Source organism: Geotrypetes seraphini, chromosome 8 (assembly GCF_902459505.1).
Source record: "Geotrypetes seraphini chromosome 8, aGeoSer1.1, whole genome shotgun sequence".
NCBI lineage: Eukaryota > Metazoa > Chordata > Amphibia > Gymnophiona > Dermophiidae > Geotrypetes > Geotrypetes seraphini.
Genome location: NC_047091.1, coordinates 117,541,410 through 117,560,628, shown reverse-complemented (window position 1 = coordinate 117,560,628; position 19,219 = coordinate 117,541,410). Strand labels below are relative to the sequence as shown.

The window sequence follows — 19,219 nt, the reverse complement described above, 5'->3', positions numbered from 1 at the left end:
ATAGGAAGGAGGCACTGGGGGCACTAAAGACATGGGAAGGGGGCACTAAAGACATAGGAAGGGGCACTAAGGATGTGGGAAGGAGGCACTGGGGGCACTAAGGACATAGGAAGGAAAGAGGGAGGGAATATAAAGGGACAATTCTTGGGCCTGAGTGCAGAAAGGATGCACAGTCAGAAGGAAACGCAACCAGAGACTCATGAAATCACCAGACAGCAAAGGTAAGGAAAATAAAATAATTTTTAATTTAGTGATCAAAATATGTCAGTTTTGGGAATTTATATCTGCTATCTATATTTTGCACTATATTTGTCTATTTTTCTATAGTTACTGCGGTGGCATTGCATATTTTAAAGTCATCTGCCTTGACATCTTTGAAACCCCCAAATATAAATGATAATTTAACATTTTCTCTGCATATAGTGAGCTTTGTAGTTGTTTTTTTTATTTTATGGTTACCATTATGAATTAATAAGATATTATGTGTATATGAAAAATGAATGGAAGAAATTGGGGGCGGGGCTAGGGCGGGACTGACAATTAATAGATGTCCCTTTTGATGAAAAAAAAATAAATGGTCAGGTTAGCCATGGCCCATTCGCATTAGTACTTGCTTCATTTATTTCTAAGCTGGAGGGACCGTTTCTTAGGTGTATCAGCCCTTCACTTAAACCTAGGATCTTTGAGAGTCGCTTCTTTAAGAGACTGCCCTCAGGCAGGCACCTTTATCAGTTTCTCTGGATGTTGAAATGGTTGGATTCTAAAGTCTGTGACCTTTGAATGGGGACGGCTAGAAGTCAAGAACGTTAATGATTCGCCCCTCTCTGCAAACGAGAAGGGTATCGGGTTAGGTTACACCCGCCGGAGCTGCATAACAAACGAGGAATCAGCTAAGAAAATCTGGTGAATGTGGTGGCGCCTCTGAAAGCTCGTGTTTGAAAATCTTTGACGAAGATCTGGCTTTGATCACCGCTTTTCCTCCTGAGCAAGGGGTGGCAGCAAACAGAAAAGAGACGCTTCGTTCTCAACGGGAATAAACTAAGGAACATTGTAGAAGCTCCTGGCTGGAAAGCATGCAGTTCCCTAAACTATCTAGGGTCCACTGCATTTCCCTTTTGGCCATCCCTGTGAGCTATGTGATAAACAATATTTCTGTGCTGTCTGGGTAAGTAAAGCCAACTTCCAAGTTCGCTCTGATGCGTTTAGCTCGATCAGGATTGTCACTTCCTCCTCCCACTCTAAGTAGAGAAATTCAGCTTGGAATTGTGCTTAGGTTGTGAAAGCTGATTTCAAAAACTAGCAGTGGCCCTGAAAGAAAAGGATCTATTGCTAACTTTTAAAAATATCCTGTAATAATAAATTTGGAAACTTTATTTTTTTTAAAAAGTGAATAGGTAACTTTGACTCGATTGATCTTGAAGTAGAAAATTATGTTTGTTGGCCATTTTATTATGGTTAGGAAGTGACAAGAAGATTAACAGAGGACTTGGAGACACAGTTTGTTGTGGTAAAAAAAAAAAATTACCAAAACAGTCTCTGAGGTTTGTATTATTTCCCATGATATGCATAGCCCATAGCAGATACATGCAAAACTACAGCTTCCAGATCCTTACACCTTACAATCTACTTCAGACAGCCAAGTTATGAGGTTTTGCGTTAACAACAGACCATAGCTAAAATTTAAAGTTGGTAGGATAACTTTGAGAAAAAGACATTTAATTGAAATCTTCAGATATGGCATAGTGGTGTAGAGGTGTCTTGGCTCAGGGCCAGCTCAATGAAATGTGGCCCCCTGAGCCAACTTTTTTGCATTGGCACCCACAAACTTGCAGTCATAGAAACATGACAAGGCCAAATGGACCATCTAGTCTGCCCATCTGCAGTAACCATTATCTCTTTCTCTCTCTCAGAGATCCCATGTGCCTATCCCCGGCCCTTTTGAATTTAGACACAGTCTCTGTTTCCACCACCTCTTCCGGGAGACTATTCCACGCATCTACCACCCTTTCTGTAAAAAAGTATTTCCTCAGATTACTTTGGAGCCTATCACCTCTTAACTTCCTCCTATGCCCTCATTGCAAAGTTTCCTTTCAAATGAAAAAGACTTATGCACATTTATATTACATAGGTATTTAAAAGTCTCTATCATATCTCCCCTCTCCTGCCTTTCCTCCAAAGTATACAGATTGAGATCTTTAAGTCTCCCCCATACACCTTATCACAAAGACCACACACCAATTTAGTAGCCTTTCTCTGGACCGACTCCATCCTTTTTATATCTTTTTGAAGGTGCGGCCTCCAGAATTGTACACAATATTCTAAATGAGGTCTCACCAGAGTCTTATACAGAGGCATCAATACCTCCTTTTTCTTACTGGCCATACCTCTCCCTATGCAACCTATGGGGAGACAAGACTTTTTTTTAGATATATTAGTGATAGGAAGAAGTGCAAAAGTGACATTGTGAGACTCAAAGGTGAAAAGGAGGAATATGTAGATGCTGATAAAGAAAAGGCCGAATTGCTTAACAAATATTTCTGTTCTGTGTTCACGGCTGTAGCGCTGGGAGCCGGACCACAGAAGACAAATGTGAATAGGGATGGAGGAGTAATAGACCCTGATCGATTTTCAGAGGGTTGTGTTCGTGAGGAGCTAGCTAAAACAAAGGTAGACAAAGCGATGATGCCGGATGGTGTACATCCTAGGGTGCTGAAGGAACTTTGGGAAGTTCTGGTAGCTCCGCTGACTGACCTTTTCAATGAGTCTCTAGAGTCTGGAGTGGTACTGGAAGACTGGCAAAGGGCGGATGTGATCCCTCTCCACAAAAGTAGAAGTAGAGAATTACAGGCCGGAAGTCTGACTTCTGTAGTAAGCAAAATAATGGAAACACTTTTAAAACAGAGAATGGTCAAGTTTCTGGACTTCTGTGGATTACAGGACTGGAGGCAACATGGATTCACCAGAGGTAGGTATTGTCAGACAAATCTGATCAATTTCTTTGACTGGGTGACCAGAGAATTGGATAGAGGATATGCGCTAGATGTGGTATATTTAGATTTTAGCAAAGCCTTTGACAGTGTTCCACACAGATGTCGAATAAATAAACTGAGTGCCCTCGGGATGGGTCCCAAAGTGACAGGCTGGGTCAGGAACTGGTTGAATTGAAGGCGACAGAGGGTAGTGATCAATGGAGATCGCTCTGAGAAAAGGGATGTTACCAGTGGTGTGCCTCAAGGTTCTGTTCTTGGGCCTGTTCTTTTTAACATTATTATAAATGATATTGTTGAAGGGTTGTCGGGTAAGATTTGCATCTTTGCTGATGATACCAGAGGCAGAAAGTAGTTCACAGGTTGCTGGGGTGGGCTGTGGGTAGGTGGGCAGAGGCAGAAAGTAGTTCACAAATTGCTGGGGTGATCAGGGAGAAGAGGTGGGCAGAGGCAGAAAGTATTTCTCAGTGTGCAGTAAAAACTATCTTTAATGCAGATCTTCTACAATCTCTCTCTTAGAACCAGGTTTACTGAGGATTAGGCACTAGACCAGCATTTCTCCCCTCAAGGGTCACCTGTAGAATATGATCAAGAAAGTCCTCAGAATTCAGTCTCAAGCTAAGGTATACTAAATGGCTGATACCAGCCAGTGGTCTCTCCTCAAGGAGCACTTTTAGGTTAGGGTGAGAGGATTCATGCCCTCCCCCCCTCCCTTTGTGCTCTTGGTCTGATTTAACAGTTTTTCTACAGCTCTCTCCTCAAGCAAATATATGCAAATTATATATGCAGTTCCCAGGTTGCTGCAAAAGCTATCTTTAATGCAGATCCTCTACAACAGGGGTAGGGAACTCTGGTCCTCGAGAGTCGTATTCCAGTCGGGTTTTCAGGATTTCCTCAATGAATATGCATGAGATCTATTTGCATGCACTGCTTTCAATGCATATTCATTGGGGAAATCCTGAAAACCCGACTGGAATACGGCTCTCGAGGACCGGTGTTCCCTACCCCTTCTCTACAACCTCTCTCTTAGGACCAGGCTTACTGAGGGTTAGATACTAGGCCAGCATTCCTCCCCTCAAGGGTCACCTGTGGAATTAATCTCTTAAGAAAGTCCTCAGAGTAGCTTTCTCTTCTCCCCCTTCCCTCTGGTAGCTTTCTCCCCCTGCTGCTGGACTAGGTGAGGCACAGTCTCAGGGCACTGATGATTACAGTGCTAAAATCCCAGTCTGGCATCTGTCCCTACTTGAAGATAGACTGAACTGGGATTTTGGCGCCCTTTATCACTAGCACCCTGGACCAGGGCCTTACCTAGCCCTTAGGTTGAGCCAGCTCTGCTGGTGAAAATCAAAAGAAAAAGCAGACATTAGTAATCGGTTTTCTTTTAACCACTAGAGTTTTGATACTGTGCCCTAAAGTATAGAATGTAGCTTCTAATGTGGAAATATTAGGCCCCAAGTGCTCTTGGATAACACAGAGGAGCACATTAATCCCAGGAGGGCTGGGACTACTTACACTGAAATGTCCACCTTTTGTAATTCTGCACTAGTTAGAGAGAACTATGAATAGTGAACAGACATCATTTTCCTCTACAAGCTAGAAAATAACATTTTAAGAATGTCAGTAAAATCTAGATAATACTGCAGGATTATCCCTAAAAGCAGGTGAGACTTAAGGCTCACGTTTTATGTATTTATTTTATTTTTATGTATTTATTTAAAACACTTTTATCCCACATATCTAAACAATCTGTGCGGTTTACAAAAGTACATGCACAAATCAATAAACCATCATAAAATAACAATTTTTTTTTTAATTTTTTTTTTAACCCACTTCTGTAAAGCCATGGAGTTGAGTGTGTTTTGTTGAAGCAGCCCTTGGCTTGGCGATTCACCATGGAAGCAAATTTAACACATTTTGTGGTGCTGTAGAGATTTCTGCAAACATAGTCTGAGTCTAGAAATATCAACCTGGTTTATGCCTACAAACTGCAAACTGTCTCCTGGCTATAGTGGCATAATAACGCTCAGCATTTAGAAAGTTGGCTGGGCTGAGAACTTTTCAGTACCCCTGTCATACATTAGTATAGTTCAGCGGGTCAGGGCTGAGGCTTCATTTATCTGCAGTTAGCTATGTCTGACCACTTCTGCAAGACAAGAATGTGGTAGACTGCAAGCACCTGAAAATATTGCAAAAACTATGCAGAGTGGGGTGGGGAAGTAGGGTAGTAACAAATATTTGTATTCAATTTAACTGGTGCCGAATAGTGATTTAAAGTTGGCTACAAATAATCTGGGGATCTACTATGCTAAATCCTACTGAAATTTTATTTATTGGGATTTATTAACTGCCTTTCCCCCCTTTTTACTATGCCACAGTAGAGGTTTCTACCCCAGCCCAGAACACTAAATGCTCTGACGCTCATAGGAATTTTATGAGCCTTGGAGCATTTAGCGCTCCAGGCCGTGTTAGAAACCTATGCCACGGCTTAGTAAAACGGGAGATTCATTCAAGGTGATGTACAGCAAATAGAGTATAGAGCAACAAAAAAGGAAGGAGAGGTCCAACCTTATCTGCAGAAAAAACCAACCAGGAACAAACAAAAACCAACTGCAGATGTGTACAAGATGCAGGCAGAATTTATTGTGACAAATATAAATTTATAAAAACCTTTTTCCCAAACAAGGGACCCGACACAGTCCGTGTTTCGGACAAACCTTCGTCAGGGGTCCAATATGCAAAAAGGTTTGAAAAATATGCCACAAAAAATATGGAATAAAAAATCATAAACCAAAAGGTCCAATGTGCCGAGAATCGCCAACTCCTGTAAAGCGTCTCACAAAGGAGTTGGCGATTCTCGGCACATTGGACCTTTTGGTTTATGATTTTTTATTCCATATTTTTTGTGGCATATTTTTCAAACCTTTTTGCATATTGGACCCCTGACGAAGGTTTGTCCGAAACACGGACCGTGTCGGGACCCTTGTTTGGGAAAAAGGTTTTTATAAATTTATATTTGTCACAATAAATTCTGCCTGCATCTTGTACACATCTGCAGTTGGTTTTTGTTTGTTCCAGCAAATAGAGTATAACATAAAACTTACAATTTTGGTAACAGCATAATAGTAGTAAAAATGACCAAATACCATATTTTCTCCGGTCTAAGATGCTTTTAAAATAGACACTTGATCTCTGAATTCATGTTAACTTCTATTATATTAATAGAATTAGCTTCTATTATATTAATAGAATTATATCAATGCCCATTATTTGTATTTAGTAATTGTATTTGGCTAAATGCTATTCAGTACATGTCTAGTAGTAACATAGCAAATGATGGACAGAGAAAAGACCTGAACCAAAGGAAAAACTGCAGATACCATGTACAAGGTGTCAAAGCTAATCTTTATTAAAAGATACCTGCACAGTCAATCTTAGTCTGCCCAGCAACATGGCCAGAGCCACATTTGCCACTTCATGTAAATATAGGCTGTGGTTGATTTGAACGGCTTGGCATGCCGACAATCCCGCGGTGACATTTGCATGCAGGACAAAATGCGTGCTGCCGCTTCCGCCGTTCCCATTAGCACTCTGAGGGGGTGTGTGGGGGAAACCTTCCCCCCCCCCCACTACATTTAGAAGTGTTCGTGCTGCCGGGGGGATCCCCCTCCACACTACACTGAAAACTCCCGTTCTCCTTCCTGTTTTTGCTCTTTGGCAGTTTTCAGTGTAGTGTTCCCCCCCCCCACTCCCGCACGGCAGCACAAACACTTCCAAGTGTAGTGGGGAGAGGGGGGTCCCCCCAGCAGCACGAATACTTCTAAATCAGGGGTCTCAAAGTCCCTCCTTGAGGGCCGCAATCCAGTCGGGTTTTCAGGATTTCCCCAATGAATATGCATGAGATCTGTGTGCATGCACTGCTTTCAATGCATATTCATTGGGGAAATCCTGAAAACCCGACTGGATTGCGGCCCTCAAGGAGGGACTTTGAGATCCCTGTTCTAAATGTAGTGGGGGGAGGGTTTCCCCTATACACACCCCTTAGAGCGCTAATGGGAATGGTGGAAATGGTGGTGTGTTTTTGTCCTGAGCGCAAATGTCGCCGCGCCAAAGTCCTGCGTGCTTTAGTTACAGTACCGATTTGAACTTGTAAAGCCCTTGTGCACCAGTCCAGTTTAAGAATATAGTAAGGTGCTCAAAGCTGCATGTATTGTGGACCAAATGGGCATCTAATGTTCACCCTGCATGTTATTATGTCCTGCTCCAATACAACTTACCAACTTTTCCAAATCTCAAGTGCTCATTTCACTGATAATGCAGTTCCCTGGAAGTGAGACCCTGCCTCTTCTAGTATGGAAAATATTACATTAGTGTCTTCTATTCCGTCACTACATTTCCTTTCAAGGCAGATTGCATATGAATTGGTCTGGGCGTACCCAGAGAAATTATAAGATAGATAGCAGAAGCGTTAAGTTCTGGGGATATATTGGGAAGGTTAGTTAGATCCTTTGACAAATTTCTTAAATAACTTGGGTTTTTCATTTTTTTTCCTGAAGGTTTTATAGATGGGCGTCGTGGTCAGCAGGTTGGAGAGGTGGTGGTCTAGTTTCACTGCTTGGGTGGCTAATAGGCCATCGTACATTTTTTTGCATTGTATGCTTTGATTTATGTTTGTTTGTTTCATGGACCCTGACTCTACTCTGTAAGACATTTTTGTATAACTTTAGCTTGAGTGATACTGTGTGGAGCAATTTGCTTTTGCATTAGGATCAAAAACTTGCTTCAGGTTAGGAAACGTTTTGCAGAGGTTCAGTTTTCTGAAGCTGTTCATGTCATTTTTCTCAGTGTAATTTCCAGTGGGAAGACATAGTAACATAGTAGATGACGGCAGATAAAGACCCGAATGGTCCATCCAGTCTGCCCAACCTGATTCAATTTAAATTTTTTTTTTTTTTTTAATTTTTTTCTTCTTAGCTATTTCTGGGCAAGAATCCAAAGCTTTACCCGGTACTGTGCTTGGGTTCCAACTTCTGAAATCTCTGTTAAGACTTACTCCAGCCCATCTACACCCTCCCAGCCATTGAAGCCCTCCCCTGCCCATCCTCCACCAAATGGCCATACACAGACACAGACCTGCAAAGGTTGCCATGTGTGTGTCTGCTTCACGTTAGGGCCCCTTTTACAAAGCTGCGGTAGCAGTTCTTCCATGACAAATGCACTGAAGCCTATTTAATTCCTATGGGCTTTGGTGCATTTGCAGTAGAAGAATCGCTAACGTGGCTTTGTAAAAGAGGCCCTTGGTGATTAACAGGATACTACTAAATCTCCCATCCACAAAAAATCTTCAATACAAACGTGTTTTCAACTCCAAACTTGGAATGACCTCACAGAAATGAACAGAACCCAGCTACACCATATTCTGGAAGAAATTGAAAACCCATCTTTTCATTACTTAATCTCCTCTTTCTCTCCTAATTTCCTCGTTCTTTCCCTACTTCCACTTCCCCCCTCTTGTCTATCCTCCTTTCTCTCCTCCCAACCCTCTCCTCTCTTTATGTCACCTTGAGCCTGTAATTTGGGGAGAGGAGGAGCCAGCAAGCTAAAAACCGTGAATAATCGAAACTGCGATTGCTGAAACTGCAAATACGGAGGAAGAAGTGTATGATCTTTATCTGTCGTCAATCTTGTCTGCACATCCATACCAGCTACTAAGCACTACAATCCCTCCCTTTTCTTAGAGATCCTCTATACATGAAAACAGACAGTGACAGCAAATAAAAACCAAATGGCCTTTCCAACCAGTCCATTCTAACTAGTTATACATGTCTCCCTCCGTATTCGCAGTTTCAGCATTCGCAATTTTGATTATTCGCGTTTTTTAGCTTGCTGGCGCCTCTCCCCAATTATGTCAGCTTGCATAGAGAAAATCGCTGATTTCCAGCACTTTCTTCACTGTGTTTTTGCCTTTCCTTCAGGAACAGGCCAAGTCTCCCACCATGTTATTCGCAGTTTCACCATATTCACGATGGTTTTACATTACATTACATTACATTAGAGATTTCTATTCCGCCATTGCCTTGCGATTACAGAAGAATTACAAAAAAAGGTATTACATGAAGAAGCTATCTGGTAATTTCTAGGGGAGATACTGAATAGATGAGGTTGCTTTGGGGTTTTTAATAGAAAACAGCAAATAACATGAAAAGGTTATTTGCAGTTTTTCTGTATTCGCAGTATTTGCAGTATTCTGTATTTGCAGTTTTTCTGTATTCTGTATTTCTATTAATCCACTATCGCAGCGAATACGGAGGGAGAAGTGTACAGCTTATTCAGTCTGCCTATCATTTTCCATATGCACAAAGGATATCTGAGGGAAAGAAAGGAATACCGGTAGTAGAAGTTAGGATAGGCAAACTGAATAGACCATATAACTGCTACCCTAACCTCTATTATGAAGTTTCAAGTTTATTTAAAATTTCTTATACCGCCCAATCAACCTTCTAGGTGGTGTACAAATTCATAAAAACATAAGACATACTTTAGCTAAAATACAAGTTTAAGATGACATTACATCACCAAACAGTAACAATAACTTTCGAAGATTTTTAAAAACAAAGACAAACAGGAACAAAAGATAAAAAGGCAAGAACTACAATAGTCAAAGTAAAAGAGAGATCCTCTGTGTATAAATACTGTACGTAGGAAACGATGGCAGATAAAAACTAGTTTACCCATCCTCTCCAACTGCTAATCTCATCTTCTCCTGCAGAGATCCTCTGTGCACAGAAATTGACACAAATAAAGACCATTCAGCCTAACCCAGTGGTCTCAAACACGCGGCCCAGGGGCCACATGCAGCCCGCCAGGTACTATTTTGAGGGCCTCAGTATGTTTATCATAATCACAAAAGTAAAATAAAACAGTTTCTTGATCATATGTCTCTTTAGCCATAAATGACAATATTATTGTTAAGACTTAGCCAAAAGGAAATATTTATAAACGATGAAGAGTTTTACCTCATGCAAAATTGTCATTTCTTTAATAAGACATTAACTCTTTTTTTCTGAGGCTCTCCAAATACCTACAAATCCAAAATGTGGCCCTGCAAAGGGTTTGAGTTTGAGATCACTGGCCTAACCTGTCTGCCCAGCTGTACTAACTAAACTCTACAACCCCATCATTTAGAACATGGATTTTGAATTTCTGCAAAGAAAGGTGGGAACTAAAAGTCCATAGATAGGGGGGGGATGGGGAGGATCAGCCTATCACTGATCTGGAGTTTATTTGCCATCCTTCAGCAGGACCTCAGATTTCTAATCATTATTTGTCATGGATGGATTAACTGTTTCTAAATTATGATGTCCTAAATCTCACAGGTGTAAATGTGATATATGTTCTCTTTTTTTTTTTTTTTCTTTTCCCCAGTCCCGTTTCTATTGCAGTAACAGGATTCACAGTGCTGCTGGCCCTGGCTGCTGTCACTTACAAAGTAGTCCAGGAAAGTCCCCCGCAGGACCCCCTCTTTTATGGTAAGATTTGGTATGACTAGCTAGTTGATATTTTATTAAGTGTTACCACATCACCCTACTAAATCACAAGGCACTCCAAGTTTCAAGTTTATTGAGATTTTGATTTAAACGCAATATCAAGTATTTTCAATGCGTATAACAATAATAATTTGGGGGGAACAAATAAAACAGTTTAAAACCATATGCATACAATTTTATCCATAATTACATTAGAGGTTAAATTACATTTGATTTAAAATAAACAATTAAAATAGAAGAACAATTAGGGAAGAACAATTTTTTATGAAGACTTAGTCTAAGAGTAATTGTTAAGGAGAGACCTGATCTAAAAATGAATAGGAGAATCAAAAGGATTGTCTGATCTATGATTCATAAGCATCTTTATAAAGATAGCTTTTTAGATTACTTTTAAATTTTTCTAAGGAGGTTTCAGCACGCAAATAGATTGGAAGTTTGTTCCAAAGCTGAGGTCCGAAAATAGAAAAGGTTGTGGCTCTTCTGTTACCAATTACTTTCACAGGGGATTCTAGGACTACCAGACCTTAAGGTTACATTTCATCCAAAAAAGGCAAACAACCCCTTAGCAGTGGGCAGCCTGTTACCTTGCTTTTTTATCAGAACCTGTGTTTGCCTTGTGTCTAAAATGATGATTTTTAGTAAATACAGTCATGTGAAAAAATTAGGACACCCCATGAAATAGTCAGTCCTTTCTTAAGAAATGTTCATATATTGATGTCAAATCATTTTTTTACTTATCTCTGGAAAAGAAAGTGATGCAATTGCAAGTAAACAACAAAAATGTTACTTGATTTACTCATGAAACAAAAGATATCCACAAAAATGTGTATTCCGTAGCAGTTAAGTCTGGTAAGGGATTTGAAAAGATCTCGAAAGGATTTGACATTAGCCATTCCACGGTCCGAAAAATAGTGTACAAGTGGAGGACTTTCCAAACAACTGCTAACGTGCTCAAGTCTGGCCATCCAAGCAAGTTGACCCCCAGAGCAGACCGCAAGATGCTAAAAGAAGTCTCAAAAAACCCTAAAATGTCATCACAGGACCTACAAAAATAGCAACCCTAAAGTAAGGGAGGTAGAAAAATCACGAAACAAGCAAAAACATCCCAAACCCCAAGAGTAGACAATGGATAGGGGGAAGAGACAAGGACAAACAAAGAACTAAGCTAGCTTTAATGTGATATAAATTATTGGAGCAGGAGAGCCCTCAGTCACACAGCCACCACTGGGAAATCCCAGGACCCGCTTAATTGAACATCGGTCGCGGCTAAATACCCAATTGATGAGTGCCCCCATGGTTCCACATTGTATCCAGCTTAATCATGCTTTTCAAGATCTCCGCTGGTTCGTTATGGAACAATTGTTTGATGATTATCATGGGGACAAATTATCTTGGTTGCAACGGAGGGAACAGTATTGGCTTTTTGAACTCCAAGCTCTTACCCCCAGTGGACTTAATGATTACATCGAATGGCAATATACCTACTAGTATGAGTTACTTATGTGTTCAGTTTCGGCTGTACTGTTCCTGTTATGGCAGATTCCTACCTTTTTTATTTTCACTTTTTCGTTCTCAGTTGTTACAGAGTTTTTTCAGTGTATTTTACTTCATTCATTCATTCATTTTTTCGAATAAATGTGGATCTGACTAGTCAGCTGTTTTGGTCAGCTGACGCATTCAACCAATTACATTTACGTCTGCAGTTTAAATCGGAGGCGTCCTCTTCAGTTGAGTGCCATTTTCTACCTTGCTCTTTAGCTGTGTCAGAGGAATTGAGAGATCATTTCTTCACTTTTTCATATCATTCTATGAAACACTGGGATAATATACTCATCACTCCGCTTTCTGACATTGACTGGGAACTCTTTTGGTCTTCAACAAACCACCCACTTTTATCTGCTAGGCAGGGGTGTCGAAGTCGGTCCTCGAGGGCCGCAATCCAGTCGGGTTTTCAAGATTTCCCCAATGAATATGCATGAGATCTATGTGCATGCACTGCTTTCAATGCATATTCATTGGGGAAATTCTGAAAACCCGACTGGATTGCGGCCCTCGAGGACCGACTTCGACACCTGTGTGCTAGAGTTTCACAATCAATGTTCTTTATTATGTGGAACGCAATATGGACCCCATTTCGCATGGAAAGCCAAATTAAAACAAGACTCTGTTTGCTGGAATTGTTTGAAAGAGGAGGGAACTCTTGATCACATGTTTTTTCATTGTACTTTGGTCCGCTCTTTTTGGACCCAAATTTGGAACACCATACAATCTATCACTAACTGCTCAGAAGAGATTTCTATGGACATTATAATCCTTCGATCTCAACATCCCTGCTTTGCGCAATCAAATTGTCCTCCTAAACTCATTGATACCATGTTGGTAATTGCCCTCATGCACATTCTGAAAAATTGGAAATCATCTTCGTTATTAGAGTATACGTTTTGGTGGAACTCTTTATGTATGTATCATAGATTTGAATCATATGCATATGAGAATAAAATTACACACCGAATCTCTAAGAATTTGAAAAGCAAAAAATCACCCTGGTCATTCTTAGATTCATATGTACGCTCTGACTTGTAGACACTCCTGTCTCCCTTTCCTTTTCTTCACTTTTCCTCTTTCTTTCCTTTTTCCTTAACTTTTATTCTGTTCTATCTCATCTTTTTCTCATACAGTCTTCACAAATAACTCCATTACTCTGAGCTTTTCTTAATACTATGATCCTTTATAGTTTATTCTATATTTATAGACCCTATATATACAAAATGTTATATTATTTTTTATGTATTTGAATTGCTCTCTGTATTTTTCAAAATACTCAATAAAAAAATTTATTGAAAAAAAAAAAAAAAAAAGAGAGACTCAGCGCAGCCAAGTTGTTCCTGAAGAAGGGGGTGTGCACTCCCGAAATGGAGTCCCGTAGGATGAAGTCACCATTTGCTGGCTGTTCTCACATGGAGAAGCTAAGTACTTCCAGACTTTGTTTTGGCTTGGCTAGATTTGGACACTTGTTTTTCCTTTTGGCCCCCTGGTTAGGGGACAGAGACAAATTCAAACTTAGTTACTTGAGTGTGTTTTTTTGATTTTTCACACTTTGCACGATTTTCTTGCACTTTATTTATTCATTCACGCGGAGAGAGCCCGGGGATGTTTCACAGTTAACACTCTTCTGGGTGTAAACCCGTGACAGCCTTTCCCTGGGATTTCCCAGTGGTGGCTGTGTGACTGAGGGCTCTCCTGCTTCAATAATTTATATCACATTAAAGCTAGCTTAGTTCTTTGTTTGTCCTTGTCTCTTCCCCCTATCCATTGTCTACTCTTGGGGTTTGGGAGGTTTTTGCTTGTTTCATCACAGGACCTACAGCATGCTCTTGCTACTGTTGATGTGAAAGTGCATGCCTCTACAATCAGAAAGAGGCTACACACATTTAATTTGCATGGGAGGTATGCAAGGAAGAAACCTTCGCTCTGCAAGAGAAACATCAAGGCCAGACTGAAGTTTGCCAGAAAGAACGTAGACAAACACCAGGACTTCTGGAATAGTGTTCTATGGACAGATGAGTCTAAAATTGAATTATTTGGACACCAGAAAAATTATTTGCACACCAGAAAAAAGGACATGTTTGGCGTACACCAAATACAGCATTCCAGGAAAAGAACCTCATACCAACTGTGAAACTTGGAGGTGAAACTGTCGTAGTTTGGGGATGCTTTGCTACAGCAGGACCTAGCAAGCTCACCATCATAAAATCCACCATGAATTCTACCTTGTATCAGAGGGTGCTTGAGGAACATGCGAGACCATCTGTAAGAAAATTAAAGCAGAAGCAGAACTGGACCCAGAAGCACGACAATGACCCAAAACATACCAGTAAATCCACCAAGGACTGAAAACTAAGAAATGGAGTGGCCGAGTCAAATGGAGTGTAGTGTAGTGGCCGAGTTAAAGCCCTGATCTTAATTCCATTGAGATACTGTGTTGTTTTGAAACGAGCTGTACATGCAAGAAACCCCTCAACCATCTCACAGCTGAAATAATTCTGCATTGAGGAGTGGGCCAAACTTTCCTCAGATGGATGTCGGAGACTGGTAGATGGCTACAAGAAGTGTCTCACTGCAGCTATTTCAGCCAAAGATTGTAACACTAGCTGACACAGGCCAAATAAACAAGGTTTAAGTTTATGTAGGCCACAAAAAAGCGAAAACGTCATTTTTTCATAGAAGCTTAGGTTTATTTCGAAAAGTTGTTTTTTTCTGGCCATTGAAGGCGTTCCATCTGTAGCTACAGAAGTTAGTTTTGACAAAGGTAAATTGTATTTTTGTAAAAGTTCATAAAAACAATTTAATATATCTTATCCCGTTGTAGTGCCTCGCATCGGTAACTTACCAGACACAGAATAATTGCACAAATTAATAAGTGTAACATAAATAAACCTATACTCATATTTTTATTGTAATCCGAAGGCAAAATATTTCCTGTTAGGCTTACCAAGCAAGTCAATACAAGACTAATGGTGTGGTAGGTATTATCATCATCTGAAGACGTAAAAAGACTTGAAGCGGTCCAGAGGAGGGCGACGAAAATGATAGGAGGCTTGCGCCAGAAGACGTATGAGGAGAGACTGGAAGCCCTGAATATGTATACCCTAGAGAAAAGGAGAGACAGGGGAGATATGATTCAGACGTTCAAATACTTGAAGGGTATTAACGTAGAACAAAATCTTTTCCAGAGAAAGGAAAATGGTAAAACCAGAGGACATAATTTGAGGTTGAGGGGTGGTAGATTCAAAGGCAATGTTAGGAAATTCTATTTTACGGAGAAGGTGGTGGATGCCTGGAATGCGCTTCCGAGAGAGGTGGTGGAGAGCAAAACTGTGACTTAGAAACATAGAAAGTGACGGCAGAAAAAGGCCGAGGCCCATCGCGTCTGCCCACACCATTGACCCATCCCCCTATTTAATCGCTCTCTGATGACCTTTCCCTCGTAGAGATCCGACATGAGCATCCCATCTGTTCTTAAAATCTTGCACGAGTTCAAAGAAGCGTGGGATGAACACAGAGGATCTAGAATCGGAAAATAATATAAAAAATTGAACTAAGGCCAGTACTGGGCAGACTCGCACGGTCTGTGTCTGTATAAGGCCATTTGGTGGAGGATGGGCTGGGGAGGGCTTCAGTGACTGGGAGGGTGTAGATGGGCTGGAGTAGGTTTTAACGGAGATTTCGGCAGTAGGAACCCAAGCACAGTACCGGGTAGAGCTTTGGATTCTTTCCCAGAAATAGCTAAGAAGAAAAAATTTAAATTGAATCAGGTTAGGCAGACTGGATGGACCATTCGGGTCTTTATCTGCCGTTATCTACTATGTTACTATGATACACTACACTGCTAGTATTAGTGGGAGGAAATGGTGTGCTATGACTAGAGGTTCGAACTTGTCTCGGGTACCAAAAGCGTCCGTATCATAGTACTTAATAAGAATAAGCAATGGTTATATTCTTACATTATATCATTGTTTTCTGCCAATGGATTGCATGAGAAATAACTTATTAGATTGTGAATTGGCAACAAAGTTTTTCTCTAATTGTTATAAACTTACTCCCTCTTTTATGAAACTGCGATAGCAGTTTCTAGGGCAGAGAGTCGCGCTGAATGGCCTGTGCTGCTCCTAACGCTCATAGGAACTCACGTGTCCCCGTTCAATTGCTTTACTTTTGCAATAGCACATCAGCCGTATACTACACACCATCATAGGACCACCAATGTGTGTGTCTTTTTTTTTTTTTTAATAGTTAAATCAATCAATAAATAAACAATGCTAGTGATATCCCTTGAAGCACACTTTATTTAAATAATCATTGAAAGCTCAAGTCTAAGTTACTTATCTCAATGAACCAGCGGTGTTTGTAGGTCAATATGATTGGCTAATTGAGCCTTGCAATAGCATTCTTTTTTTTGTGTGTGTGGCTAGCTTGGTCCAACAGAGCTCAGTTTTGGGAATCACCCCTTCATCAGGAACCCCCAAAATTTGCAAGTCAAGCCATAAGCAACTGTGAACTCTATTAGCTGGTGGTAACAAGAGCTCCCGGAATGATTAGAGAAGAACTTTGTTGCCAATTATGATTTGTGTTTTTCAGATGGGTTGTATTGCATTGATCAGTTTACCTATTAATATTGGATTTGTAAAAGCAGTGTATTAATTTTTTTAATTAAAGTTACTCACCCAGTGGCAGCAGGAAAAGGAGAATGGGTTATTTTATTTTTGTGACCCAGATGCCTTGCTTCTCTTTTGGGCTCCAGGTCAGTGCCGTGTTCTGAGGATTTTGTTGTTTTTTTTTTGGGGGGGGAGGTTTCAGGGGCAGCCGAGGCGCAGATGATGCCCTCCAGTGGTAGCGGCCTTTAAATTTGTTGAAGCCGGCCATTGGAAGTAAAGGAGGAGGGGCCCAACTCACGACGCAACTCCCACCAGCGGTGGAATTGTTATGAATGCCAGCCGGGAGCAAGAGAGGAGTCCATTTGCATATGCACTGTGCAGAAGACTGGGGATCTGACTGGCGTGCCAGTAATGCGCTCCCCATAATGGGTGCATGCGCCAGCGTGCCAAAGATGGGGAGAGGGCCCAAGAGGGCTGAAGGAAGGCTCCGGAGGCTTTTATGGACCTGGCAGTGGAGTTGGGCCACAAAGATGTTTATTGTGGGCCACATGCGGCCCATGAGCCGCGGGTTTGACATGCTTGATGTAGGGTGTCCAAATTTATTCCTCAGTTAGAATCACATTTTTGTGGATATCTTTTGTTTCATGAGTAGATCAAGGAAAATTTTTGTTGTTTACCTGCAATTAGAGAATGATACGGTGGTTGTTACCTGCGGCTAGCCGCGGGTAACCCGCCAAAACAGTAACCATTCATATCAATGCAGTCCATTCGAGTTCCAAATTTAACCCAGAAGGGATCACCGTATTAAGCTGGTAGATCCATCTTTGTTCAATAAAGTTAAGTTTTTCTTCCCAGTTACCACCCTCCCTCCCTTCTTGTAAATGCTCTATTATTCTCCATTGTAACTGTTCTATTGTATGTTTGTATTGAACCCAGTGTTGGACCTAAAGGATCTTGAAGAGCAGCATTACCTTTATCGAGTCTTTGCAATCATACTAGCACATTAGTCACTGTGCATTTCTTTCTTTGCAGTGTTTGCAGTGTTTTCATTCTCAAGTTTGATTGATTTAATAATTTCGCTGGAAGAGGATGGATACCTGAGTGGGTTCATGAGAGAGGTACAGATTCTGGCTTTCCATAAGAGATTCTGAAATGCTATTATAAGATTCAGCCAGTACTGGCTTATTCCCCTTTATACTCATGTACAAGCTTCAAGATGGTTAATGTTATGCCAGTATTCAGGCAGTGCAATGGAAGCAGCACTTACCAACTACAGGGAACAGCCTCAGGTTATGTTTACAGATCAAGACTGCTGCTGGCTGGTCTTTGAATACCAACGCATTGAATCTCAGGAGATGGAAGTTTGCTATTTGCATACTTTATTGCTGGCTCATTGGTGGAGACTGGAGATTGCTACTAGAATTAATGGCTCAAAGAGGGGATCTGTTTTGGACTCCACCTTCGCCTTTGATTAGCACATGTCAATGTACTGGTAGCAGGTATTTAGTGCATGCCATTGGTGGACCTCATTGCAATCGGAGGACTGCTGACATGGCATGGATTAAGTTCACAGGATGGGGGTATTTTTATAACGCATTTTCTGTGTGTAAAGCATACTGAAAACAGCAATCGGAACATTTTGTGAGAGAATGTGAGCCCCAATAAATGAATGTGTATTTTTTTTTTTGCAATCCATGCATTGACATTCCCAGGTTGGAGTAGGGCTAGAGTTGCAAGGTACCCACATACTGCATAAAATATGCACCTACAAGAAGAAAATTCCACCATCCTTGGAAAAGGTGTAACGTGTGTGAACATTTTTGCAGTATTGGGGATAATTCTAAGAGTCTGTATGCTGGAAAGTTTAATAGGTACCTTGTTATAAAGGTACTGGGAATGTTTAAACATGCTGAGAATGGTTAAGTGAAGCCTATACTCTGTTGACAGGGTGAGCCCTATCTGCGTACAGCCTATGGGATTATAATCTGTTATTGGGATGGCACCGTTCACTACGGACTTTACTTCATGATGCTGTCAGCGATTGTCCAGAGGTAAGGGAATGGGTACATCCTGGAACCATGGGAGAAGACCCCCAAGGTGGGTCAGGAAGGTGAGATCCCTCAACATGAGTGTGAAAGGCTGGTCTTGTATTAGGTGCTTGCAATAAAGCTTTCTCCATATAGGCTTTTAGAGTTTTGTCCTTGGAGGTTGGATGCATTGTAGAGATTTTCTAACAGCACAAGGACAAGCTTTGCCAGGGATGAACAAATTCACAACTAATTATTAGTATGGAAAATCTTTAAGCATAACCTAAAAGAACTAGGAATGTAGCAGTAATTGATAAGAGAGCTATTCTACTAAATGGAGACTAGGACATTGCGGGGCGGGGGGGGGGGGGGAGTTCACCCTGAACAGCAAAGCCTCTCATTTGTGAAATATGGAGACCTACCAAAAAGACCCTTTTTGTAAGGGAGAAAATGTTCAGAGGGGGAGCCAAATAATCCCTGCCAATACTTACCGTATTTGGCTGATT

The 19,219-nt window shown here is 41.0% G+C and overlaps 1 protein-coding gene across 1 annotated transcript in view; it reads left to right on the top strand.

The window, feature by feature from the left end:
- Positions 1–627: 627 nt before the first annotated feature.
- The window catches only part of TM6SF2 (transmembrane 6 superfamily member 2), a 44,976-nt gene continuing 26,384 nt past the window's right edge, over positions 628–19,219 (top strand). Inside the window, exons 1-4 of the mRNA XM_033956895.1 lie at positions 628–1,165; positions 10,410–10,513; positions 17,719–17,804; positions 18,634–18,737. Coding sequence (XP_033812786.1) covers positions 1,074–1,165; positions 10,410–10,513; positions 17,719–17,804; positions 18,634–18,737 — 386 coding nt within the window. The 5' untranslated portion in view covers positions 628–1,073. The remainder of the gene's footprint in view (positions 1,166–10,409; positions 10,514–17,718; positions 17,805–18,633; positions 18,738–19,219) is intronic.